Here is a 27,078-nt window from a genome sequence, read left to right on the forward strand (position 1 = left end):
CACCTCTAAGACTCAAAACCCTGTAAATGCACTCAGTTGAGTACAGCTTGGGATTTTCACTCACTCGAAAGCACCACACCATCCAACTCCGACGCTAAGTGTTGCACGCCCACTCAGAAAGTGGGCGGAGCATCGTCAAGGCGGCCTCGGTGTGGGCGTGGCTATTCACTGGAAGGCGAGGCCTCGCTGGCCTCCGGCCACGTGTGGACATTTATGGTCCCTGCCTTTTGCTAGCTTTTGTTGTTCCCGGCTGCAGTGAATGAAGGCAGGACCTGTGATGGGGCTTCCGGTGCTGAAACTCTCTGCTCCTACAGTGGCTACCGCTAAACTCCGGGAACTAGAGTATCAGGACCCTCCAGTTACCAAAGCCTGCAGTTGTGTAGCTCTTCACGGCCTCAGCCCACTCTGCTAGTGATAAAGATAAAAAGTAGGCAAGCGGGGGCTAGATAGGTGGTTCAGTGGTTAAGAGTATCCCCAGCCCTGAGGTCACCCACACAAACACATAAAAATATCTCTCAGGGCTGGGCGGTGGTGGAGCAAGACTTTAATCCCAGCACTCAGGAGGCAGAGGCAGGCGGATTTCTGTGAGTTCGAGGCCAGCCTGGTATACAAAGGGAGTTCCAGGACAGGCTCCAAAGCTACAGAGAAACCCTGTCTCAAAAACAAAAAAAAAAAAAAAAAAAAAAAAAAAAGAAAAGAAAAGAAAAAAATATCAGGGCAGAGCGTGGAGGCTTTTGCCTTTAAGCTCAGAATTGATGTGCCTATGTAAGTTTAGGGCTAGTCTCGCTGTCTCAAAGTATTTTTTTCTTTAAGAAAAAATTCTTTTTCCTCCGAGCGGTGGTGGCACACTTGGGAGGCAGAGGCGGGCAAATCTCCGTGAGTTCAAGGCCAGCCTGATCTACAAGAGCTAATTCCAGGACAAGCACCAAAAACTACAGAGAAATCCTGTCTGGAAAATCAAAAGAAAAAGAAAAAATTCTTTTTCAAGTAAGTAAAGAAAGCACTCAAAGAAAAGCCTTGTCTTGAGTTTTAATGTTGCAATATCACCCAGCTGGGGAGAGCTCTTTACTCAGAAACAATGCGGGCTGGGAAATGGGCTAGTCAAGTGCTTGCTTTGCAAGCATAAGGACCTGAGTTTGTTAGTCACCAACCGACAGGGTGAGGTGGAAGAAAAAGCAAGGTATGGTGATAGACACTTGTAATCCTAACACTGAGGAGGCAGAGGCAGGGTGACCCCGAGCCAAATGAGACACAGTGTTTGCACTAGCACTGGCCTGCTGGGCCACCAGCGAAGTGCTTGTCAGCAGAGCGTACAAAGCGGTTGGTGCAGGCCGATGGATAGTTCTGGTGTGGACTGTCCCTTCCTCAAGGCGAAAGGCCCCAGGTTTAACAATTAGGGAGTCACTTTGGCCCCCAACATCTCAGATTATTTAGAGGAAAAATAAACATTTAAGTAGGCGCCTATCACTAACGATGGTGACTTACACTCTGTCCCCTGTGTCCACTCAACATGGCGACCCTTGGAAGCCCTGCCCACTGGACTACACAGTTGCAGCCACTATCTGCAGAAACCCAACTCGGGCTCCTGAAGTTGCAGCTGAGAGCGTGGCTCCGAAGTAGAGAGCCGGCCTTGCATGCAGGAGGCACTGGGCTCAATTCAAGCAGCACCAGAAACCGAAACCCCACCAGCGTAGTGCAACCTCGGGAGAGTGCATGGTCGGCCCCCAAGCCCGCGCTCACTCTGCGCGCGCGCACGGTTCGCCAGGCTCCAGGGGAAGGTCCACATCCGGGGCCCTGTGGCCGCGGCACGGTTGCCATGGCAGCAGGGCTGCTGGCTGGCCTCCCACGCTGAGGGCCGAGCTCGCAGCGCCCAGGAGGCCGCGCCGCGCCGCCGCTATGAGTCTGGGTACCGCGGATCTAGCCTCGGAGACGGTAAGGAGGCCCGCGGCAGCGGGAGGACAGGCGTACGGCAGCAGCCAGCTCCCGCAAGCCGATTGTTACCGCACAAGAGCTAACCCCGGGCGTCGGCCGCCACCGTGCCCGTGCCCGTGCCCGTGCCCTAGCAGCCTCTAGCTCCGGCCCGCGCTCGCGGAGGCCGCTGCTTCCACGAAGCCCCCGGGACTGCGCCGTCCCGCGCGCGCTGCGGGTCAGAGGCTGCGACTGGCTGGTGACGAGCTCACCTCGTAAGTGTTGCTGCAGGCTGCACTCCAGTGACTCCTCAGAGCGATCCCATGCAAAGGAGAAGGCCTCCACCCCCAGAGCCAACCCTGTATGAGTCAGAGAGGCATCTCTAGAAGAGGCGTGCTACCCTCGGTCTCCCAGTGCGGGATCGACCCTCTGGCCCTCTGTGCGTGCCGGTACCAAGTGAACTTTGTGCATTCCAGTGGGGGCTATAAGACAGGGCAATTCCTCGATCTCAAGGACAAAAGTTTAGGGTCCGCGGGAACAATAAATGCAAAGGCTATGAGGCGGGAAAGTGTGTATCCAAAGGACCCAAAGCAAGCCCTCTGGGATCATATCGAGAAGGGGACTGAAGGGAGGTAGGCAGGAACCTGGCCACGAGCAGAATGACTTATCAAGGGTCCGGGACGCCCGAGGGAGGGGAGGTTTCACACAGACTAAGGGACTGTGCTTCTAGTCAGCAGAGAGCAGCTAGGGTTTCTTACTTGTCCCTGCTGGGGAGACTTCCCAAGTCTTACTTAGTTTAGCAGGTCGGTTGCTGTTTGCTTTGTGTGTGCTCTTGGAGGCTGAACCCTTCAGGCCAGGCCAGAGCTCTACAGATGAACCTCCCCCACGCGGCCACCGGGGGATTCTAGGCCAGCACTCGACTGAGTGTCAGACCCCTACCCCAAGCAAGTGCTCTGCCACTGAGCCACAACCCCCAGCTACCCCTGAACTCTCCAGACCTTGAAAAAGTTAAAACCTTCCTGTGGTCAGTCAGCGGTGGATCTCTGAGAGTTCAAGGCCAACCTAGTCTACAGGGCAAGTTCGAGGACTGGCTCCACCGCTACTGAGAAACCTTGTCTTAAACCCCCCCACACACACCCCACCTCCCCCCACCCCCCCACCCCACCCCCGCAAACGCAAACTGTGTTTACAAAGATAATGCGTTACTCTTTCAGTCTTGGGACATTACCTATAACCTGGCCATCTACAGAAAGCCAATTCATGTTTGTTTGTTTTTTTATTTACATCTTTTCCCCATAGGTTAAAACATCATATTTCTATTGTTCTGTAACTATTACCATTAACTTCATTGTTAACACTTTCCATATTTTTTTAAAAATGGTCTGACTTTGTATGTAGCCCAGGCTAGCCTCAAATTTGGTTTCCTTCCGCCTCGATTTTCCAAATCATGACTTGTACCACCTGGAGGTGCTTTCCAGACTGTAACCAAGACCTGGAGAGAAGGACCCAGGGATAAAATGCTTGCCTGCACTAGGACCGGAGTTCAGATCTCCAGAATCCACCGCAAAGCCGCATGGGCACAGCTGCTGCCTGTAACACCGATGCTTAGGAACTGGAGACGGGATTCCCCTGGGCAAGCCGGCTAACTAGACGAGCCACAATTAACGAGCTCTGGGTTCAGCAAGAAAGCCTGTGCCACAGTGGAAGGGAGTGAAGGACACACAATGACTATTTCAGATTTACACACAAACACACACTCAGGAACACATACACAGATGAGCACACCAGATAGATATAGCCACATACACATAAAAATAAAGTATATGGGGGTGGGGACTGGACAGATAGCTCAGTGGGTAAGAGTAGTTGTTGCTCTTTCCGAGCACTGGAGTTTGGTTCCCAGCACCCACGTCAGAGCTCACAACTGCCTGTAAGTCCACCTCCAGGGGATTTGGCACTTTCTTCTGGCATCCACGGGCACCTACATACACATGCATGCACGAACACACACACACAGAGTTTAAATACCTTTAAACAGGAAAAATGAAATCAAGACATGTGTAATCACTGCTCTGCTCTGCCAGGACATGGCCTACTTTGAGTGGAAGGTGACTAAGGGTCAGACTGGTGACACAGGGAAGAACGGAATGCCTCTCTGGAGTTGAGAACACTGTCAAAGGCACAGAGTAGTCCTGAGGACCCACCATATCTCTGGACATAGACTCAGTTGGCCAGGCAGAATCTCTAACCACCCCACAGCCTTCCTCTTCCTGTGTGTATTCATGAATGGAGGCCCAAGGAATGTCACAGGACAGTCCTCAAAGACGTTTTCCACACACACGCCTTGTTTTGAGGAAGGGTCTCACACTGGCCTCAAATGCACGCAGTAGGCTGGGCGGGTTGGCCATTGTGCTCCAATGATCCGCCTGTTTCTACCCCAGCACTGGATCGAATTCGGGTCCTCATGCTTGATCAGCATGTACTTTTCCAACGCGGCATCCCCTGCTCCCAACCCTACTGTCTGACTATCGGGATACACTGGCCGCTGAAGGATCAAGATGTCACATGCTGTTGCGTGACATGTGCTGGGTCCTGTTGCTGGAGCTGGGACAGGCAGTTTGCAAATGGGACTGGGGAACTCGAGCAGTGCCTTCCAGTGACCCTGTATGCATCTCTTCCAGGGAGATGACAGCCTGTCTGCAATTACCTTTGATTCTGACTTTGAGCCGGTGAGTACAAGCAGGAGTGACAGTCCCCATGTCAGTGTTCCTTGGATGTGTGTCGTCTTCCCCCGATGCTGGTGGACCCAGAGCACTGGTGCCCAAGCTGCCTCTGGTGTAGAAGTTGCAGTCTGTTAGTTGAATTTAAATAACTGGGATGATCATTTTTAAATTTTTTATTTTTTTGGAAATCAGTTTCAAGGGTAAGGAATGTAGCTCAGTGGTAGAGTGTGTACCTAGCAGGCAGGAAGCTCTGGGTTCCATATCTAACACTGTAAAATGGGCATGGTGGTGCACGCTTGTAATCCTAGCATTTGGGAGGTGGTAGAGGCAGGAAGATGAGTTTCATGTCATTTAGCCTGGGCTACTTAAGACCCTGTCTCAACCAATAGCAACAGCAACAACATAATAATAAAAACTGAGGTTATCATTTTAATACTAGTTTTGGAAATTGTGAAGGGCTCAGGAGATGGCTCAGTGATTAAAAGCACTTGTTGCTCTTGCAGAGTGCATGGATGCAGCTCCCGGTATCCACATGGCAGCTCACAAAGGAACCCCCAGAGATCTAGGAACTAGTCAAGAAAACAGCAGAGGTGGTCAGGCTAGGATACACTGAAGAATCATTCCCTATCCCATAACTGGGGAATTCTAGGCACACACTCTACCACTGAGCTACACCCCAGCCCCTCACTGGGGGATTCTAGGCAGGAGCTCTACCACTGAGCCACAACCCAGCCCCTCACTGGAGGATGCTAGGCAGGGGCTCTATTACTGAGCCACACACCAGCCATCGCTGGGGGATTCCAGGCAGGCACTCACAGTGGAACTTCTCTCCCACTGTCCCCTGGGGATTAGCTAGCCTCTTGGGTTCTTTTTGTAAGTTGTTCTGAGTAGCAAAGGAAGCATGCTAAGTGCTCACTTAGGGATAAGACAGTGAAGTGACCCTGAGTGTAGACTGGATTCCAGCTATACATGAGCTTTGAAGGGACCCACCACAAGAAGTCTAAGCCACATTGAGAAGCCTCACAAGCCCACTGTCACCAAGGAGGGACCTCTGTGTTGTGGTGTGACAAAACCTTTCCTGGGGAGATGAGGCACACATCTGCCCACCCAGATAGGGGGCCCATGACAGACCAAAGTACAGATACCAGCAAAGCCCAACTTGGTGAAGGGGCTAGTTAGAGGAATATTGGTGAGAGGTTACTTGGTAGGAATAAAAAATTACTCAAAAACAGCTGCATTACCAAGGTCCAGATGAGCATGAGTGAGAGCTCCCTGAGCTGGGAACCTGGAGCACACTGAACAGCCGGCAGGAAGTTCAGCAGTTTGGAGAGTGTCTTTTCCAAGTGATTCTGATCTAGACTTGTCCCAGGTTTTAGAGGCTGAGAGTCTTCTTTTCAGCTTGTCTTGTCTGGAATGACTCTCAGAAAACCTTTTTCTGGTTTTCAAGACAGGCTATCTGTGTAACCCTGTCAGAGAGAGTGACCTTTTTGGCTCCCAGCCCTAGCCCTGGACCTCCCATGTGTGAGGCTCACTGTGAAGTGGCTCAAACCTCCAAGAGGTTTGCCCTACCCAGGGCCCATCTTGCTCATTCCCCACTGTGTCTGGTTTTCCAGCAGTGCCCTTGAGGTCTCTCAGGAAGCCCAGCATGCTTCACATTGCTTCTCCTTTCTTGCAGAAAACAAAAAGAAAAGGTTGCCAGAAACCTCCTTCCACATCACCAAGTAAGTATGATCAGATAGTTCAGCTATCCCTTTATCCCCACCGTGACCACAGTGTGGCAAGAATGGCCCTTCTCCTGTGTCCTGAAGAAAGTGAAGGATGTTGCTTTTCTGGTGTGATTGGAGAAAGGGACTCAGTGGTGCAGTTAGGGGAGGGAGACTCCGTGGCAACAGGATTGCAATTGCCTGTGTTTGTTTTGGGACCTCGATCCCAGAGCTCTGTGCAGGTCGCTGTCCCGTGAAACAGTATAGAACAGAGGTTGCCTTTCCTTCCTCTGGAGTTCTCAAAGAAGCCAGGGTACAGCTGAAGTGATAGGAAGCCTGTGTGTGTATTTACACACCCATGTGCATGTGTGCACACATACATTTATAAGCCACTCTGCATGTGGGCATGCATATGTGCACATGGACGCCCCAAGTCATGTTATCCACCTTCTTTTCTGACACAAGTTCTCTCATTAGTCTGGAGCTCACCAGTTAGGTTAAGCTGGCTTTGAACTCACAAAGATCCGCATGCCTCCTGCCTCCTGCCTCCCGAATGCTGGGATTAAAGGTATGTGTCACCACCAACTGGCTGAGGGTTGTGTTTTTATTTATTTTTTATTGATTTTTATTGAGCTCTACATTTTTCTCTGCTTCCCTCCCTGCTTCCCCCCTCCTCTTCAACACTCTCCCAAGGTCCCCATGCTCCCAATTTACTTGGGAGATCTTGTCTATTTCTACTTCCCGTTGTGGTTTTATTTGCTGTGGGGTCTCTACACCTAAGTCGGCAGTGAACTGTAGGCTTCCCTCCTGTCCGTTGAGTTTGCTCCTGTGCCTGTGTCTGCCTTACACACCAGCATCCTCTCCCCGCCAGCATCTTAGTCTTGTTTAGCTTCTTGGACCTGCTTTCATCTTCAACAGTTCTGTGGGGATGAGTGGGAATCAGGTCACCTGTCTGCCCACACAGGGCGGAGGGTGTTGGGGAGTTCACACCTGGATTTCACATGTAAATGAGGCACTGGCTGGGGTTGGGCACACTGCCCAGAGCAAGGATCTGAACCTCAGGTCGCCAGCACCTTGCTCATGCGACCAGCACATGTTGGAGGTCTGCTAGGGGGACGTCTTGCTGAGACTGGCATCTGCATCAGTGCGTGACTGGACGGTGGCCTCATGAGGCCTGGCCTTGTGTGGCTTACTTTTGAAGCATGATTTCCTAGTTAACTTTGCTTCCTGAATAAAGGTTATCAGCTAACATGTTCTCATTGAGGTTTATGGGTTGGGGTTTTGTTGAGAGGTCTCACTGTGTAGACCAGACTGACAACTCACATAGATCTGCCTGCCTCTGCCTTTCAGTCATAGGATTAAAGACATGTGCCACCATGCAGAGCCCAATATAGTTGAGGGGTTTGACAGGTTTTAATTTAAAATAATGTTCTTTGGAATCCCACATAAGAAAAGTGTAAAATTTTGGACTCAGGCTCATGTGGATTCTGGCAACTAAAGGCATGGGATTTACTATGAATCTCAATTCTGCTCATTTCAATAGAGAAACTCCATCTGCAGGCTTTCAGAGGTTTACGTGATCCTCTGGGACAGTAAGATGGGGCTTGGTGGACCAAAGTGCTTACAGCCACACCTGATGACCTAGATTTGGTCTCTGGAGCCTACCATACAAGTGCCATGGTGTGTGCATGGTCCTCCACCTCCAAAACACTTCTGATGCAGAACTTGGTATTCCTTGTTTTGTTTTGTTATTTTGCTTTTTGAGACAGGGTTTCTCTTTGTAGCCCTGGCTATCCTGGAACTTACTCTGTAGACCAGGCTAGCCTCAAACAGCGTATGCCACCACTGCCTGGCTGTGCTTGGTATGTTTTCTTTTAAATAGTTTATTTTTATTTGCATTGGTGTTTTGCCTGCATGTATGTGTAGGGGAGTCAGATATTGGAATTACAGACAGTTGTGAGCTGCCATGTAGGTACTGGGTATTGAACCTGGGTTCTCTGGAAGAGTAGTTAGTGCTCTCAACTGCTGAGCTATCTTTCCAGCCCTGAGCTTGGTATTCTTAAGAAATGACCTAACTAGCTCTATAGACCAGGCTGGCCTCGAACTCACGGAGATCTACCTGCCTCTGCCTCCCAAGTGCTGGGATTAAAGGCGTGAGCCACCACAGCCCGGCTGTGGTCCCCTTGTGACAGCATGAGAAACTCAGTGCTTGAGGAGTAAACCATTCGTTCATTATGGTCACAGCTGTGCAAAACTATGCATGAATCTGAAGGAGGTTAACTGGACATTATGTGTCATGGTATAGCAGAATTAAAACATCAGTAGAAAATTTCACATTTTCGAATTCCCCTTCTAAAAAAATTAGTGTTTTATACTTATTTATTTATGAGTATGTGCTTGGGCACCCGGGAGCCATGGCATGCCTGTGGGAATGGAAGAATAATTTGTAAGAATCAGTTCTCTCCTGCTGCCATGTGGCTCCTGGGAGCCAAACTGAAGTCAGCAGCCTCAGCAACAAGTTCTGTTATCACTGGGCCTCTAACTGGCCCTGCCCATTTTGCTTGCTTGCTTGTTTGTTTTGAGACAGGGTCTCACTGTGTGGCCCTGCCTGGCCTGACTCACTTATATAGACCAGGCTGCCCCTATACTGACAGAGATCTGCCAGCCTCTGCCTCCTTAGGCATGCCACCATGCCTGACTCTTTTTTTTTTTTAAGATTTATTTATAGCTGGCAGTGGTGGCGTGCACTTTAATCCTAGCACTCAGGAGGCAGAGGCAAGTGGATTTCTTTGAGTTCGAGGCCAGCCTAGTCTACAGAGAGAGTTCCAGGACAGTCAAGCTACATAGTGAGACCATATCCCAAAAAGTTATCTCTTTGAGTATATGTTGAATGTATGTGTGTGTGAGAGCATATGCCTGTACACACAAGAAAGCCAGAAAAGGACTTTGTTTCCTTCAAAGCTGGAATTGTTGCTTGGTTTGTTACATAGGTGCTGGGATCTGAACTCTGGTCCTCATGATTGCACTGCAAGCATACTTAACTACTGAGTCATCTCTCCAACCCCTGCACATTCTTTATGGTAAAAATTAAAAGAGGATTGTGGTTACATATGAATGTTATATGTATACATATATATACGTATATGTGTATATATTTATTTATATATACTTGTATGTATAAACAAGTATATATATTATATATACTAACTATAAAATCAGGTATGGTGACATACATCTATAGTTTTGGCTAAATACACTAGGCCAGACTGCGGATATCACTCCGTGCTAGAGAACCTCCCTAGAATCCCACCTGCCTAGAAACCCCCCAGTGAGGGGCTGGGGTGTAGCTCAGTGGTAGAGCCCCTGCCTAGAATCCCCCCAGTGAGGGGCTGGGGTGTGGCTCAATGTCTAACATGTAAAAGGCACTCAGTTCCAGCCCCAAGTGTAAAAAAACAAAAATACAACAACAACAACAAAAACCTGTTTCAAGATGTTTAGATGAGAAAATCTCTTGAGGGGCTGGATAGATGACTTAAAAGCACTTTCTGAGCTGGGCATGCCTTTAATCCCAGCACCCAGGAGGCAGAGGCAGGCAGATCTCTGGGAGTTCGAGGCCAGCCTGGTCTACAAGAGCTAGTTCCGGGACAAGCACCAAAGCTACAGAGAAACCCTGTCTCGAAAAACCAAAAAAAATAAGAAAAAGAAAAAAAAAGCACTTTCTGCTCTTGCAGAGAGACTGTGTTTGGTTCCTGGCACCCACTTACAACCATCTGTAACTCCAGCTCCAGAAGATCTAACTCCTCTGCCCCTATGACTGCCTACACCCATCCACACACAGACATACATCCTGAACATAATTTACAATAATAAAAATAGGTCTTTAAGAAACAGAAAAAGGTTCTCTTGAACAGGGTTTCTAGCCTAGCCTGGCCTGTCCATGTAGTAAGAACTCACTTCACAGTAAATTATCGTGCATCCTGGAATTTGCAAGCGTGTGTTCCTCCTGGAGCACCCTTTGCCTGTTGCGTTTGAGCAGTTTCTTTCTTTGTAAAGCAGAGGTGCTGAGGGACAGCAGCCCCACAGCTCTAAACTGCTTGTTACCTCCCCAGAATCACCTTACTACTCCAAGCCCAGAAAAGTGACATCCTGGCGGTCTCTGAAGACAGGAGGGAGCATGCCTCTGAGCAGCAGAATGTCCTTGACCCCACAAAAGCTGTGGCTGGGAACCTCAAAACATGGTACGTGACTCCTGTAGAGGATGCTCTGGCTAGAGATCCAGTGTGGGAAACCGAGAATGATTAGCATGTATGAGGCGTGTGGTTTCGGTGAGCCTGCCTTGGATCTTCTCAAAGACATTGACCATATATGTCTCTGGAGGGTGTGGCTTTCCCAGTCCCACCCGAGGACATTCCAGCCCCTTTTGATGGAGGCTGTCTCAGCACTGCTGAGGCAGAGGTGTCATGGAGCCAGTCCCTGCCAGCTTGCCGGAGACGACTGTTACGGTTTCTGTGAGCTGGTCTTTGTCACCCTGGAAACCTGAAGTGGTTTATACCAGGGGAATGGGCACATGTGACATACCCAGGCTCCCTGGGCTGACCTCCATGAGCTGCTTGTTCGGCATTTACCAGTTCACCCTGCCTCCTGGCTTCCTCCACCCCTGGAGCTTGATGAGAGGTTGAGCTTCGCAGACTCTGTTTATACCTGCCCTGTTAAACCCATGCACATTCAAACCAGGAAGTGTGACCCAACCCCTGAGCTCCCCGCTTACCTCGGAGCACGCATGGACCCACCCCCCCAGCTGCACGCCCGACCACCTGACAGAAGCCTTAAGAGCGAAGAGGGCAGACCTCCGGCGTTCTGGCAGCCATGGTGAGCATGCTCCCGGGGACAAGGCCAGGAGAGCAGAAAGGAAAGACTCTAGCAATTGAGGGGTGAGATTTTGTTTGGCTTTATGCACCAGCTCCATCAGTAGGCCGTTCTAGAATGTTCCAAGAGACGATGATTCCTGAAGAGAGTTTCATAGCCGAGCCATCATGTCACCCTCCTTAAATACATTTAAATTCCTTACGTCTGGGTGGGCTGCGTATGTGCTGTGGCAGGCATGTGGAGGTCAGAGGACAACTTGTGAGGTCATTTCCCTCCTGCCACCATGGGAGGCCTTGGAATGGAAGTCAGGTCTTCAGGCTTGGCAACAAGTGCTGCTACCTCCCAGGCACCGTGCTGGTTCCTTGTTTGTTCCTTACTAGTGTTTGCCCATGGGGCCTGGTGGCCTCTCTCTCATGGGGGCCTTAGTAGAGAGGAATAGCTCTCCAACATGGCAATGGCCGGCTCCGTGTCCCTGTGAACCAACTCTACTTATTAGGATAACAGTTTAGGCTTATTTTGAATTTATAACCAGTTAAATGTCATTAAAACCTCCATAAGTGGAGAGATGGCTCAGTGGATAAGAGCATTTGCTATGCAGACTGAGCTCAGATCTCAGCACTCATGCAAAGAGCCAGCTGTGAGCCTGGAAACCCAGCACTGTGGCGGGCAGAGACGGAGACCACCAGGGCTTGCTGCCTCCCAGCCTACCACAGGGTTGGTGAGAGACGCTGTCTCAAGGGAATAAGACAGAGAGTCAGAGAACAGGACTGCCCATGTCCTCTTCTGGTCTCCGCATGAACAGAGGCTCATAACACACACACACACACACACTCACACACTCCGTCAGCCAGGCTGGAGGACACTCCCTTGTCTCCCCAGCACTGAGAAGATTGAGGCAGGAGCATCTTGAACTCCAGGCCATCTGGGCTAACCAGTGGGACCCTTCTATCTTAGCAAGCAAACAAGTACAGTTTTATTAACTTTCAGGTTTCCCTTCAGGCATAACCAGGGGTCCTTTCTACTGTCCCACAATGTCCTAAGAGGTGTGTGTCTTCCTACAGGTCATGTCTCTGGGACTTCTGTCTACAGAGAGAAAGAGGACATGTATGATGAGATCATCGAGTTGAAGAAGGTAGGGTTTTTCTGCTCCTCTATGATTGACAGTGATAGCCCTCCCTGACTGAAAGTCAGTGTCCTGCTGAGAAATAAGTGCCAAACACAAGACGTCCACGCCCTGGCACCGTACCGTAGAAGCTGGCCGGCCGGCCTGGCTGAGTGGAAGGCCTGGACACCAACTGCAGAAGAGGCAGTGGGCTTGCCAGGCATGGTAGTGCATGGCGGTCATCCCAGCACTGAGGAGGCAGGAGAGTAAGGCATGCAAAGCCAGCTGGGCAACGTAGTAAATTCAAGGGTAACCAGGGATGCATGAGACCCTGTCTCCAAAATGCAAACATGGCACCTGTGCAGTAGCTAAAGGATCCTCTGAAAAGGACTTGCTGTCCCTTCTGTGGACATTCCCAGCTGAGGCTGAGCTGCCATTGGAGGCAGGGTAGGGGGGTTCCGTTCTGCCTGGGAGACTCTTTTTTATAGACAGCTCCCAACGGTAACACCTTGTAACAGTGAGAGCCATATTTTTGGGCTAGGAATAGGCCTCTAGAGAAATGACCTGACTTTATTCAAACTCATCGTTGTAAGTTTTTGGAGATCTGCCTGAAGGGAGTTGGAGACATAATAGTAAAGTACGTTCTAGAATGTACATGGTGCAGTGTTCCATCATGGAACAGCAGAGTGCAGTATAGAATCAATTCCATGATAAGGGCCTCAGGGTGTGGCTCAGTGGTAGAGCCCCTGCCTAGAATCCCCCAGTGAGGGGCTGGGGTGTGGCTCAGTGGTAGAGCACCTGCCTAGAATCCTCCAGTGAGGGGCTGGTATGTGGTTCAGTGGTAGAGCACTTGCCTAGAATCCCCCAGTGAAGGGCTTGGGTGTGGCTCAGTGGTTGGACACTTGCCTAGAGTGCTATCAGTGAATGGTTTGGGGGCTTGGCTTAACAGTAGAGTGCCCACTGAGTTCAAGCTCAGAACCTCAAAAAGTAAAATTAAATAAGAGTTGACTACAGAATCTTTTTCCCCTTTGACCTGCCAAAGCTTGGTAAGAAAACCCATCCACAGGGGGATGCTGGGAACATCTCTCCCCAGACACAGCTGAGGGCCAGTGTTCCTTCATTATTACTTTTTTTTTTTAATCATGGGTGTGTGTTAGGGGGTTGTGGGCTTCTGTGTGCATGTGCGTACGGATGCCTTTGGAGGCTATAAGAGGACCAGAGTGAGAGTAATAGGCAATTTTGAATAACCCACTGAGGGTGCTGGGCACTCAGCTCAGGTTCTCTGCTAGAGCAGTGTGTGTTCTTGACTGCTAAGCCCTGTGCTAGTATTGCTAAGGAGCACCAGACTGTTATGACAGATGAAAGCAAGTGCAGGGCTTTGGGACTTTCCAGGGCCAACGTTCACGGGCTTGAAAGTCTTTGTCAGTGGCTGCCCTCGGCACTGTGATGGGAAAGGAGGTGCTAGGGCTTCTCCTGCGCCCGCAGTGTTGGGATTACTCTCACACCCCTTGCTGCCCGATTGCCTCACTGCATGACACCGGGGAATTAGGGAGCATGTTTCTAGACAGTCTCTCTGTGTAGCTCTGGCTACCCTGGAACCAGCTCTGTAGACCAGAGCTGGCCTCAAACTTATATATCCGCCTGCCTCTGCCCCCTGAGTGCTGGGATGAAAGGCGTGCACCACCACCTCCCAGGTTTTAAAAAAATTTTTTTTAAAGATTTGTTTATTTTCTTTTTATCAATGTCTTGTTTTCATGTACACCTGCAGACCAGAAGAGGGCATCAGATCCCCTGGATTCTGTGGCCCTGAAGGTTGTGCGCCCCCATGTGGGGACTGATTGAACTCCAGACCTCTGGAAGAGCAGTCAGGCTCTCAACTGCTGAGCCCATGACCCCCAGGGCTTTAAAAATCTTTCAAAGCCTAATGTGACTAATCCCAGTAATTAGGAAACAGACAGGAGAATTACTGCCAGGTCTAGGCTTCCTGGGTTGAGGAATGGAGGGTGGGGGGGAAGAGAGAGGAGAAAGAGAGAAACTCCCCAAATCAGATATTCTCTCTCTTATACATACCTTGTATTAATGTGGCCCTCCTCTGGTTTGTTTTCGGTTTGTTGGTTAAGTTTTGGTTTTACATTTATTTATTTTGTGTGTGCATAGCATAAAGGCGAGAGAACACTTTGGGGAAGATGGCTCTTTCCATTGTGTGTGTATGTGCATGCAAGTATGTGTATGCCTGTCCTGGGGATTGAAGTCAGGACATCAGGCTTGGCGGCAAGCCCCTTTACCGGAGAACCATCTTGCCAGCCCCGCCCTCCTTTTCTTCTCCAGTCCTTACATATGCAGAAAAGCGATGTGGATCTGATGAGAACAAAGCTTCGGCGCTTGGAAGAGGAGAACAACAGAAAGGATCGACAGATAGAACAGCTCTTGGATCCAGGTCGAGTAAGTCCCAGGGCCCACAGAACCCTCCTGCTGGCTAGTGATGCCAGTGCTGCCGTGGGAAGCAGAGGGGAGGAAGCGCCACCGTGGGCTTCATGTCTCCATCTGCCTCCCACAGGGCCCAGACTTCGTGCGAACCCTGGCCGAGAAAAGGCCTGACACTGGCTGGGTAAGTAGAGCCTCCTGCTCCAAGGAGAGCTTTCCACTGAGGTCGTAGTGGAACTGCAGGAAGGGCCTGGCCTCAGAACTTTCTAGAACTGTTGTTTGTAGAAATAGAGATCACAGGACGGTACTCAGGGATGTCAGAGGGCAGCAGGCTTAGCAGAGGCTGAAAAGGGTGGAACAGATGCCACACAGTCACAGAGGCTTCGGGCGAGAGTTTGGGAGCCTGGCTTCAGTCTGCAGAAAAGGGCCGGGGAGGGAACACAAGTTTAATAACTAAATAATAAGAAGGCACTTGGGAGTTCAAGACCAGCCTCTGCTCCATAGAGGCCAGCCTGGGCTACGTGAGACTCTGTCTCAGAATACTAACAAACAAACAAAGCAAAAAAAAACATAACAAAATAAAACAAAAAAATCAGAGTCTCAGAATACAACTTGGGAATTACATCCAAACCACAATTTGTGTTTTAAAACGGATTGGGGCGGGGGGTGCTGGAGAGATGGCTCAGCGGTTAAGAGCACTGGCTGCTCTTCCAGAGGTCCTGAGTTCAATACCCAGCAACCACATGTGGCTCACAACCATCTGTAATGAGATCTGGCTCCCTCCTCTGGCATGTGGGCATACATGGAGGCAGAATGTTGTGTACATAATAAATAAATAAATCTTTTAAAAAAAAAGATACTTAAAATGGATGGGGGTTGGGTGGGGTATGGAATATGTCATTGTCCCCCATGAGTCAAGGTTCAAGGAGTGAGACAGCAGTAGGCTAATGGGCTTGGGGTCGTAAAGAAAAGTATAGCAAAGCCCTAAGACTAAAGAGAAACTGGAAAGATTGTCGCAAAGCAGAGACTTAGATTACTGCAGTTTTCCCAGTCAGGAGTATGCAAAATAGCTCGGGAATAAAGATACTCCAGAGGCAAGATCTGTGAGATAGGACCAGCAAGACTGGCGTTGAGGCACTTGCCACCAACCCAATGACCTGAGTCTCGTCCTAGCAACGCATATGGAAGGAGACTTTAGCTCCTAAAAGTTGTCCTCTGACCTCCACATGAGAGCATGGCACACACTCCCCACCCAACCCCCAATATTAATAAAGGCAATAAAAATATTTAAGAGCCTGAAAATAGTTTTCATGTACGTCATGTCCATCACATACACATATGCATGTATATATACATATGCTGTATATGTATACATGCATAATCTGTGTATATATTTATATCATATAGAAATACACATTTAGCATAAATGTTTAAAGGTGCTCTGTCTTTAGGACTCAAAGTCAGTATATAGCCACAAGAAAACTATTTTTTTTTATTTAGACAGGGTCTTGTTATGTTACCCAGGCTGACCTGGGCCTTCTGATTTCAAGTAATCTCCAGCCTCAGCCTCTCTTGTGCTGCGACCTCAGGGGCACTCTGCTAGCTCAAGAAAATGTCTTTGTTATTGTTTTTGTTGTTGTTTTCAAGACAGGATTTTTCTGTGTGGTCCTGACTATGCTGAAACTCATTCTGTAGACCAGGCTTGCCTAGAACTCAGAGATCCAACTGCCTCTACCTCCTGAGTGCAGGGATTAAAGGCGTGTGCCACCTGCACTGCAAGAAAATGTCTTTTAGAAAACAACAAATCCCAAAGTTGTGACTGTGCAGTCAGTACGGATGTGTGCTTGTGTATGATTGCATGTAGGGTGTGCACGTATGTGTGTATGTGACCTATGTGCTCCCGTCTCCACTTCCCAGTGCCGAGGTTACAGGCATACAATGAAACAATGGCTTTTTTGTTTTGTTTAGTTTTGTTTTTTGAGACAGGGTTTCTCTGTAGCTTTGGAGCCTGTCCTGGAACTCACTCTGTAGACCAGGCTGGCCTCCAGCTCACAAGAGATTTGCCTTTCTCTGCCTCCCAAGTGCTGGGATTAAAAGTGTGAGTCACCACCATCTGATAAGACAATGGCTTTTTACAAATTCAGTTTCTCCTGTTTGTACAGCAAGCACTTGAGCTACTGAGCCATTTCCCTGGCCCCCAGCCCTCATTTTAAAAGCAAGAAAACGAGGTTCAGAGGTTTACCCAAATCTGACTCTCCCTGATCTCCCAGGCTCAGGGAAGGCAGGGATGGCGGTTGCATCTGACTTGGCTTCTCTTCCCACCAGCACTACGTACTGGAGGAAAGAAATGATTTTAAGTTACTCTGAGTAAAACCTTACACCATAAAGCAACAAAATTAGCAAGGATGGTGCAAACCAGATTGGGCAGGGCCGAGATAAAAACAGGAGTACTCAGAACCTCCGTACCAAGTGCTAGCGCTGGCGAGGCCTGCACACCAGGACCCGTGCAGTGTGCCTGCTCTGTCTGTCATACTGCTCTTGACAGGCTCACCCTCCTGACCACCTGTCAGGCATGACAGTAGCTGCCCAGGATGGCAGTTTGCAGAGCCATCCAAAGTGGTTCATAGAAACCTCAAAATGTTTTTTGTTAATTAAAAAAGTATTTTTATGTTTATCTATTGAGAGGGGTGTATGTGGAGGTCAGAGGACAGTTTGTGGGAATCAGTTCTCTCCTTCCACCATGTGGGTTCCAGGGATCCAACTCAGGTCGTCAGTCTTGGTGCCAAGTCCCTTTACCCATCTTACCGGGCCCCAGTGTTAACCTTTTTAAAGAATACTGTAAAATTCAAGCATGGGAGAGGTGGAGGCAGGAGGATCAAAAGTCCAGATTGTCATGGAGGAAAGAAGGATTTTAAGGGCAATCTGGGCTACATGAAACCTCCTCTGAGAAAGAAAAAAAGGAAAGTGTATATGTAATAATGTAGTATTAATTGAAATGTCTACCCTAGGACATTGGAGGAAGATATAGAACTCATTAATGAATGAACAGATATTTCCATAGAGAGAACCCTGTTTTTTTTTTAATTTTATGTATGTGGGTATTTTATCTGCATGTATGTCTTTGTGCCATATGCATGTCTGGTGCCCTCCAAGGTCAGAAGGAGGGGAGGGCATCATGTTCCCTGGAATTGGAGTTACAGATGGCTGTGAGCCATCATATGCTTGATGGGAATTGAACCCGGATCCTCTAGAAGAGCAGCCACTGTTCTTAACCACTGAGCCATCTCCCCAAGCCCTGAATTTTTATTGTTCCAATGCCGTGTGTGTGTGTGTGTGTGTGTGTGTGTGTGTGTGTGTGTGGTGTGTGTGTTGTCTGTAAGTCCGAAGTTGATTCAAAGTAGCAATTGTAAACCAGTCTAGAAGCCCAAGCTTGTAATTCAGCACTCAGGAAGCTGAGTCAAGAGGATTAGAAGTCAAACACCAGCCTGGGCCACACAGGGAGACCCTGACTCTTGAAAAACAAAGTTGTTTAGGTTGTAATGGAAATACCTCCCCAAGGAGACATTAAGGAGAAGGAGGCTAAGCCTGCCCAGCAGCCCCTTGACCTTGGGCAAGAACTTGCTGTGTTCCAGTGGGTCCTAGGCGCAGGGCAGCCTCCAGGTTCTGGTGACTTCTTTGTTATTAAGCAACTAAGTGCACATGTAGTCATCTCCTTGAATGCAGTGTGGTCCCTAGAACAGCTGCCATGGGACCCTGAGGGCTGGCAGCTGCCCTCTGGCCCTGCCTCTTGCTCTCCATATCCCTTCCTCAGCGCTCCTCAGTGGGGGAGCCCATTGGGGGCCCTTAGTCATCACTAGGAGCGCACTAAGGAAGGAGGGATGGATGTGCTAGAACCCTGATAGAAAGAAGCTCAGCATCCATAGGCTCTCTTAGGAGGGGACCCAGCAGGCGGAGCCCTGGTGGGTGACTGTGCTGAGGTGGTGGCCCTCTGCTGGCAGGTCATCACCGGGCTCAAGCAAAGGATCTTCAGGCTGGAGCAACAGTGCAAGGAAAAGGACAACACTATCAAGTAGGACCTGAGGGGAGCCGGTGGTGGGAGGGCCCCAGCGTCTGTTGGGTGCTGCACTGGGCCAGCAAAGACTGACCTCTCTTCCATCTACCCTTTCCATTCTGAGTCTGTTCTGCCTTCTTGCCACATCTTTGTTCCAACCTAAAACTATGAGAAATGCTAGCTTCTCCCTTTCCTGTACGCCAGGGTAGGAACAAGCATTCTACCACTAGGCAGGTGCTCTACCACTGAGCCACACCCCAGCCCATCACTGGGGGATTCTAGGCAGGGGCTCTACCACTGAGCCACACGCCAGCCCCTCACTGGGGGATTCTAGGCAGGTGCTCTACCACTGAGCCACAGCCCACCCTCAGCCCCTCACTGGGGGAGTCTAGGCAGGTGCTCACCACTGAGCCACATCCCAGTCCTGTTTTCACTTTTTTTTTAATTATTTATTTATTATGTATACAATATTCTGTCTGTGTGTATGCCTGCAGGCCAGAAGAGGGCACCAGACCCCATTACAGATGGTTGTGAGCCACCATGTGGTTGCTGGGAATTGAACTCGGGACCTTTGGAAGAGCAGGCAATGCTCTTAACCTCTGAGCCATCTCTCCAGCCCCCTGTTTTCACTTTTAATTTTGAGAAAAAACCTCCTTGTATTGATCAGGCCATAAGGCCTTGAATCTCAAGCCTTCTGTCTTGGGTCCTGAGGAACCTGTATGACTGGACTACACATTTAGGCTTAGCTTTCTCTTTAATTCAGATTCCCTCTAAATTTCTTAGGAAACAGCATTTCTCTTCAACTTCTTACTCCCCAGGCCCCACCCCTGTATAAATGACGATCACCTCTGATGTCCAGCGTGAACATTCTGGGTCTGGATTCCTCTCAGCAGACACTGTGCTGGGCCCACCTTCTCCCTCCCCCCTCACCCCCCTCCCTGGTCCTCCCTGCTTCTTTCTGGTCTCACTGAGCATAAGAGATGATCTTAAATGTGGTTAAGTTCATTTCCAGAAAATTGCAGCAACCTATCCGCACCTGTGTTCCGATTCCTACAGCAATTCTGGCCCTCGCTTGTTTCTCGATAAAATTTGTCCATGTGAATCTGGGTGTGTGCTGATTTCCTGTTTTGTGTCCTGAGCTCTGCTTCCTCCTATGCCTTCTTTCTGAAGCGTGTGGCGTATTAAGGGCAAGGTGACAGTGATGGTGGTGGCGGGAGCAAAGGATTTGTTTTTATTTTTCCTTCTGTCTTGCTTTGAGACCGCATCATGCTCTGTAGCCCAGGCTGAGCTTGAGGTCATGGTCCTCCTGCACCAGCCTCCCTGTGGAATGCTGAGACAACATGCATGTGTCACTACACCTGACTCTGATTCTTCTTTATAAAGTGGGCTGTTCTGCTCTGAAGGTGATGCAGGGTCCCTTGGTACTGTGACCCCAGTGTTTGCAGGGTAGCTTTTCTTAGAGAAGACCATCTGCCGATGGTCTGTGGGCTCATGAGGGAAGTGGCCGGTGCCACCCAGGAGGACACTTGGCTGGTGTGGTTGTTCCAGAAGTGTGGATTCACATGGTTAAGGCCAATGTTGGGCTTCTCTTTCCTATTGCCATCTCCTCTCTGACTTCCGGGAGTGTCTCCTCCTCTGCCTGTCCTCTGGGTGCTAGACCCACCATGTTAACTCTGAACTTGGGTTTCCAGCAAACTGCAGACGGACATGAAGACCACCAACCTGGAGGAGATGCGCATCGCCATGGAGACATACTATGAGGAGGTGTGTACACCCTGAAGCCTGTGGAGAGGGAGGAGCCTGATGCTCTGAAACCTGCAGCTCTGCCCGCACTAGGGCTCAGAGGACATGCAGAAGTCACCACAGCATAGTTTTCTCAGAATAAAGCCAGATTTGGAAAGCTGACTGTAGATTCGGGAAAGCTGTCCCCCTCTTCTGTTGTGTTTCTGACACCTTCCCTTTTCACCCTCACAGATCCATCGTCTGCAGACCCTCCTAGCGAGTACTGACGCCACAGGAAAGAGGTATGATCATACGTGTGTCTTTGTACTGTCGAGGCCACTCTGAAAGCCGGGTGGTCCTTAACTGCCACTGGCTCGCTCTCCCTTTTCTTGGCAGCTGTGCAAGGCTTACTGTGTGTGTTGCATCCATGTGTACATATTCATGTGTAAATGAACATGTGTGCACATATGGAGACCACCAGTCAACATCAGGTGTCTCCACCCTGTTTTCTGAAGCAGGGTGTCCCAGGGAATCTGGAGCCCCGGGTATCCTCCTGTTGGTGTCTCCCAGTGTTGCCTGGCTTTTTAACTCGGGTGCTCCAGTCCTCATGGTTGTATAGCAGGTGCTCTACCACTGAGCCCTTCACCCAGCCCTCATTGCTTGTTCCTGATAGTCGCATTGATGCATATCTGTTGGCCTTGTCACAGCCTCTTTTGTTCTTACCGCCTGTTGACAGTCACCCAGGCCCATGCTTCAAAAGGGAACTGTAGAAGCCCCATGGCTGCTTCCAGCCTAGAACTGGAGAGCGCTGGTCTTCAGAGCAATCTCCACCTTACTTGTTTGAAACTTTTTTGTTTTGTTGTTTTGTTTTTGATGTTAAAGTTTTTCCAAGTTAAGGTCTTTCTCTCTCTCTCTCTCTCTCTCTCTCTCTCTCTCTCTCTTTTGTTTTGTTTTTTGAGACACGGTGTCTCTGTGTAATACCTGACTGTTCTGGAATTCATTTGGTAGATCAGGCTGGCCTCAAATTCACTGAGATTCGCCTGCCTCTGCTTCCCAAATGCTGGGATTAAAGGCGTGCGCCACCACTACCCGACAAGTTAAGGTCTCTTTACTGTGTAGGTTGTACCTATCTTTTGTAAACGATATGATGCCAAAATGCCAACAATTGTAGCACCCACACCAAGCAGCCTCTAATGCCTGGAACTCCATCTCTGGGGGAATCTGATGCCTCTGGTAGCCTCCATAGGCACCTGCAAGCAGATATATAGCTATATTGATATAGATACGGATGTATGATGTATATGTAAAACAGATCTGCCCATACCACAGGCTTCTGTGTAAACTGCCGGCACCAGGTGTGGCTATCCTTTTTCTCCTTTGTCCCCAGTCGCTCCAGACAGCAGCTGGAAGATATTCTCTTAAAGAGCCATATAGGGCTGAGGAGATAGCTCCCTGGTGAAGCTCTAGTCTATTGTGCAAAACAAAGCCAGACATGTCTGCCTCTCTGTAATCTCAATGCTGGCAGGACGGAGAGTCTAGGAGGTCAGGGGATTACACAGAGGAAAGATCCAGACCATAAGACTCGCTGGTTGCCAGCTTAGCTCCAGGCTGAGTGGGAGGCTCCGTCTCAAGGGAAAAGGTGGGGAGAGATAGAGTAGGACACCAAACACCGTCCTCCGGCCATGGTACCCATGCGCACATGTACATACGCCACACACATACGTGCACACACACAAAGACAGGTGGAGTCGGTCCTGTTATATTACATGTCTTTAAAGACATGCATGTAATATATAGTATTGATTCACTATATTGTAATAGTGACTTTCTAATACAGAACCAGAGACCAAAAGCCAAGTGAACACTAGGGGGCGCTCGGCACCTTGCTATAGGACCACTCATGTATATATGTAGCTATGTGTATATTTAAATAAACACATGGTGGTCCTGAGAAAGGAAACTAGGGCCTCCCACATGCTAGGTAAGCATTCCCCCAACTGAGCTAAGTCCCCAACCTACTCCATGGCCACATTATACACTTGCACAAAGTACAAGAAAATAAAATAGAGGTGAGTCTGGTAACATACCCTCATCATGCAATGCTCAGGAGGTGGAGGAAGGAGAATCCTAAGTTCCAGGACAACCTGGAATACGTATGGAGACCCAGTCTTAACAATGGAAGGCACTGGGTACAGAACAGTTGGTAGAGCCCTTGCCTGGCATTCCTGTGTTTAAAAAATAAATAATCAGCTGAAGTTACATTTCCCTAATTGGGGAATCAGAGCTGGTTTCCGGTCAGATTGTTAATATTCTTGTGTATAAGGCGCTCTGACCTCAGAACCTGGTAAGAAGCCGTCCGTGTTCCTGCTTGAGATGTTTCCCAGTCTAGAAGTGCGACCCTCAGCTTGTCCCTTGCTTATCCCCAGGCCCATGGTGGAGAAGAAGCTGGGTATGAAGAGGCAGAAGAAGATGAGCAGTGCCCTGCTGAACTTGACCCGGAGCGTGCAGGAGCTGACAGAGGAGAACCAGAGCCTGAAGGAGGACCTGGACCGCATGCTCAGCAATTCCCCCACCATCTCCAAAATAAAGGGTATCTGCCGGCAGGCCACTCACAGAGGGAGACACAAGGACACATAGAACACATAGACACATAGAACACATGTCTTGTTCTATGGTGAAAGATAGGAAGCGGGCTCCATTCAAACATGGAGAACTTGGTCACAAGCCTCCGATCAGACATGTCCCCTTACCTGTGCAAAAGGACTTGTCGGTAGGACGGGTGCCACTATGGTTCAGGGAGAGTCCAAGGAGCCTGAGCCCGTGGGGCTGTGGAGATATAGGGAGAGATCTCTCTGGATCTAGGGGCCTGTAAGACACTGGGGCTTTTGCTTTGCTTTGCAGTACTGGTAATAGAACCCAGGTCTAATATGGACTAGGGGAGGGGTCTCCTGCTGAGAGGCTCTTCCAGCTGTCGGCCCCAGGGCTTTTTTTCTGAGCAGTAAAGTTGACATTTCAGAAAGGAGGAGTGGTTGAGCTCTGAGGCAGGTGCCCACCATCCTGGAGAACTGGGCGTGCTGCAGGTCCCTGGCAGATAGACAGAACCAAGTGATGGCACCCAGCAAGATGGGTGCCGGAGAAGAGCAAAGTCAAGTCTTAAGCCTGGAACATTTAGAAGGTTAGGTAATGAGGGGCAGTTAGTAGCGCATGGTCAGCAGTGGCCAGAGTGTGACAGCCAAGCTTTGAGTGTCTCAGGTGAAGAGTGAGACCAGCATCTGGAGTTTAGCAGAGTGACAAATCAGCTCGGTTGGGAGAGTCCTTGCCTAGAGTCCTTGGAGCCCTGAGTTCGATCCCCATCAACACATAAACTAGGCATGATGGAGCGTGCATCTCAGTACACAGGAGATGGAGGCAGAAAGATCACTGGTTGTCCTCCATTATTATATAGTAAGTTCGAAGCCAGCCCTTTGGTGACAAGCACCTGCCCAGTGGGGTCTGTTGCTTGGCTGTCAGTCCGTGCAGTGAGAAGCACTGAGTCCATGTCTCAGAAGAGTGGCCCTGCTACAGGGCCCATGGGCACTGTCTTGTAAACCCCGTTGCCCTCCTTAGGTTATGTAGACTGGAGCAAGCCCCGGCTGCTGAGACGCATCGCAGAGTTGGAAAAGGTAAGTGCAGGTCTAATGTCTCATGGGGCCTACCTGCCAAGGAGCAGCCACTGTCTGGGTTAGTGGGGATACAGAGTCACAGAGTGAGATGAGCCACTCCACACGCACGTAGGGTTGCTTAGCAGGCCTTACCAAGTGCACAGGAAGGACATTAGTACTTGCAGGTCTGGGCAAGGCTTGAGGTTGTGTTGTTCACAGCCCTCATTTTATGGAGGGCCAGGCCCAAGAACCCATCACTAGGTTTCCTGTAGCCACCGGTGGATGTGTACAACCACGGAGTGCCTGTGGTCTAGCCTGGTGCACACATCTGCAAGTCCCAAACATCTTTATAACACTCAAATCCTCAGCAGTCTCTTCATCTACACTTCTGCCAGCAGACATGAGCTGCTGTTCCTCTTCCCCCACCCTGACACCAGCCCCATAGAGGAGTCTGGCTCTGGGAAACCTGTCCATCCTGTTAGGATCTTGAGATAGAATGCCAGGGACGTAATTTAGTGACACAGTGCCTCCTAGACTCTAGGCAAGGGCAGGGGCCATGGCACAGTGGTAGAGCGCCTGCCTGGACTCCACAGTGAATGACTGGGGGTGTGGCTCAGACGCAGAGCACCTGCCTAGAATCTGTGCCTGACTTGGTGGCACAGGACTTTCCCAGCATGGGTTGCATCCCCAGTGTTGAAAGAAAAAGTTCGGAACCAGAGTTTCCCAGTTGTTTGACAAAGCTGTACAAGGCCCGAGGGAGAATGTTTTAAATATAGTCAGGTCCTGACAAATTAGAACATAGAAAAGTAGACAGAGCAGAAAGGGAAAGAAGTTTCTGTGTTGTGGAAATACTTAATATGTAAAGCATGCTGGGAAATACAGGAAATCCAGGTATATCCAGAGACCCAATAGCAAAGGCCTGGGGAAACAGGCGGCACTTTCAGACAGAACTAGACTGGTTGAACAGCAAGCACAGGGGTTGGAGATACCCGAATTCCGATGTGTGTATCCTCCTTGCCTGCCTCCCTTCTTGGTGGCTTTCATCATATATGGTGTTGGTAGCTCTGACCCATGTCCTGCCTCTGGGACTGGCCAGCACTATGGGAAGGGAACCTGCTGACTCGGTCCCCACAGCAAAGCGTCTCCCACACACTGGAGATTGGCCGCCCCTGAGTCTCACAGAGGTAAAGTTAACAGATGTCTTCATTGCCCCCAGAAGGTGAGCTCCTCAGAAAGCCCAAAGCTCTCTACTTCAGAGCTGGTCAAGCCAAATCCCCTGGTCCACTCCTCATCCAACATCTCAGTGCAAAAGCAGCCGAAAGGGGACCAGTCCAAAGAGGACCAGCCCAAAGGGGATCCATCCGAGGACGAGGAGCATCTCCAAGGAGCCGTGAAGATCCTGAAGGGGGAGCGGAGCGCACTGCAGGCACAGCTGGCGGAGAAAGAGTAAGTGGCTGACTTGGAGGCCTGAAGTGCCTGGCCTGTAGGAGTTAGTGCATCCTTGTTTAATAGCCCTGAACACCCATATCACGGGGAGGGCAGCACTTGCCTGCAGTCTCAGGACTTGGAGGGGTGTAGACAAGAAGATCACCAGTTCAAGGCAAGCCTCTGTGTCTTAGTTATTTTTAAATTGCTGTCATAAAACTGTGACCAAGGCCACCAGCCCTGCCCACCCTGAAAGCTTTTGGAGATGAAGGGTCTCAGGCCCCACCCACATGGGAAGCAAGGCCTACCCACCACCCTCCTTGGAAGTCCTGGGGCCAGGTACAAGCCTCAGGCCCCACTCACCTGAATGCTGGTTGGTAATGCAGACCTTGTCCCTGCCCCCTCTAAACACCCACCCACACCCTTCCCTGCTTGCCCAGGGCCTGATGGAGAGGTTAGGGTTTCAAGCCCTGCCACCTTGAGCCCCATTAATTTGAGTGGTGGTGGGAGGTATAGGGCCTCAGCTTCTGCCCACCCATGAGCTGGCTAGGGATGCTAACCTTGTGGTCCCACTCGGGAGCTAACTGGATTGAGGGCCTTAGCCCTGACTGCCTGGGAGCTGTTGGGTATGCAAGGGCCTCAGATTCCACCCACCTAGGAGTTAGTTAGGATTGCAGCTTTCGAAGCCCCATTCAGCTGGAGAGGTTAGGATAGAGGACCCCAAGACCTGATCCTCTGGGAAGCCAGGTGTGGCATGCACCTGTAATTCCAACACTTGGAGGCTGAGGCAGGAGGATCTCAAGTTTGAAATAAGTCTGGCTACATAGTGAAGCTCAAAAGTCCAAGGTCTGGGGATGTAACTCTGGGGTACAGAACTGGGGTACAGAACTTGCCTCGCATGTGAGATGTAGCCGTGGTATTGAACTTGCCTAGCTTGTGGGCCATCTTAAATTCAAGCCCTAAAACCATGGGATTGTGAGAAGGCAGAAAATGTAAAAGTTGAGGGCTGGTAAACCCTGCAGGTTGTGCCCCATGTACAGAGCAAGGGCCCCAGCTGCCTTGTGGCCTAGTTTCCTGGGCACTGATGGACGTTGGCGGAGGGTTTCTTGTAAGAAGTAGCATTTCATGGAAATCTTTGTAATCATGATGGTGGGCCTGAGAGCAGATAAGGGAAATTGCCACCAAGTCTGATGGCCTGAATTAGATCCTGGGACCCACATGGTGGGAGGCCAGCACCAGCTCCCCCAAGTTTTCCCCTGACCTCCACATGTGCACCATGGTACATGTGCAAGTCTGCATGCATGACACTATATATAAAAATAATTTAAATGACATTGGTCATTTTGAAGTAACTTCTGCATTTTCTGTCAAGCTCTCATCAATGCAAAACAAAACAATAAAAAAAAAAAACACAGTTCTCTCAAAGGGGTTAGCAGTTTATTCTATAGCCAGATATGAGTGACTATAGTTACCTTAAATACCATGTTCCATGATGGGACAGTTTCATGAGGTT

At 49.7% G+C, this 27,078-nt stretch overlaps 1 protein-coding gene across 11 annotated transcripts in view; it reads left to right on the forward strand.

Moving 5' to 3' along the window:
• The first annotated feature begins 1,800 nt into the window (after positions 1-1,800).
• Positions 1,801-27,078, forward strand: part of Iqce (IQ motif containing E) — a 47,546-nt gene continuing 22,268 nt past the window's right edge. For 7 of the 11 annotated variants that reach the window (XM_050163140.1, XM_050163138.1, XM_050163139.1 and 4 more), the window contains exons 1-14: positions 1,801-1,932; positions 4,590-4,637; positions 6,307-6,352; positions 10,444-10,572; positions 11,069-11,203; positions 12,262-12,332; positions 14,631-14,744; positions 14,860-14,910; positions 18,725-18,795; positions 20,469-20,541; positions 20,752-20,801; positions 22,926-23,089; positions 24,106-24,161; positions 25,357-25,586. In XM_050163140.1, coding sequence (XP_050019097.1) covers positions 1,897-1,932; positions 4,590-4,637; positions 6,307-6,352; positions 10,444-10,572; positions 11,069-11,203; positions 12,262-12,332; positions 14,631-14,744; positions 14,860-14,910; positions 18,725-18,795; positions 20,469-20,541; positions 20,752-20,801; positions 22,926-23,089; positions 24,106-24,161; positions 25,357-25,586 — 1,274 coding nt within the window. In that variant the 5' untranslated portion in view covers positions 1,801-1,896. The other 4 variants (XM_050163147.1, XM_050163148.1, XM_050163146.1 and 1 more) reach the window with 4 other exon arrangements.

This window comes from Alexandromys fortis, unplaced genomic scaffold, assembly GCF_014885135.2.
Source record: "Alexandromys fortis isolate MF-2015 unplaced genomic scaffold, M_Fortis_MF-2015_v1.1 scaffold_144, whole genome shotgun sequence".
NCBI classification, from domain to species: Eukaryota; Metazoa; Chordata; class Mammalia; order Rodentia; family Cricetidae; genus Alexandromys; species Alexandromys fortis.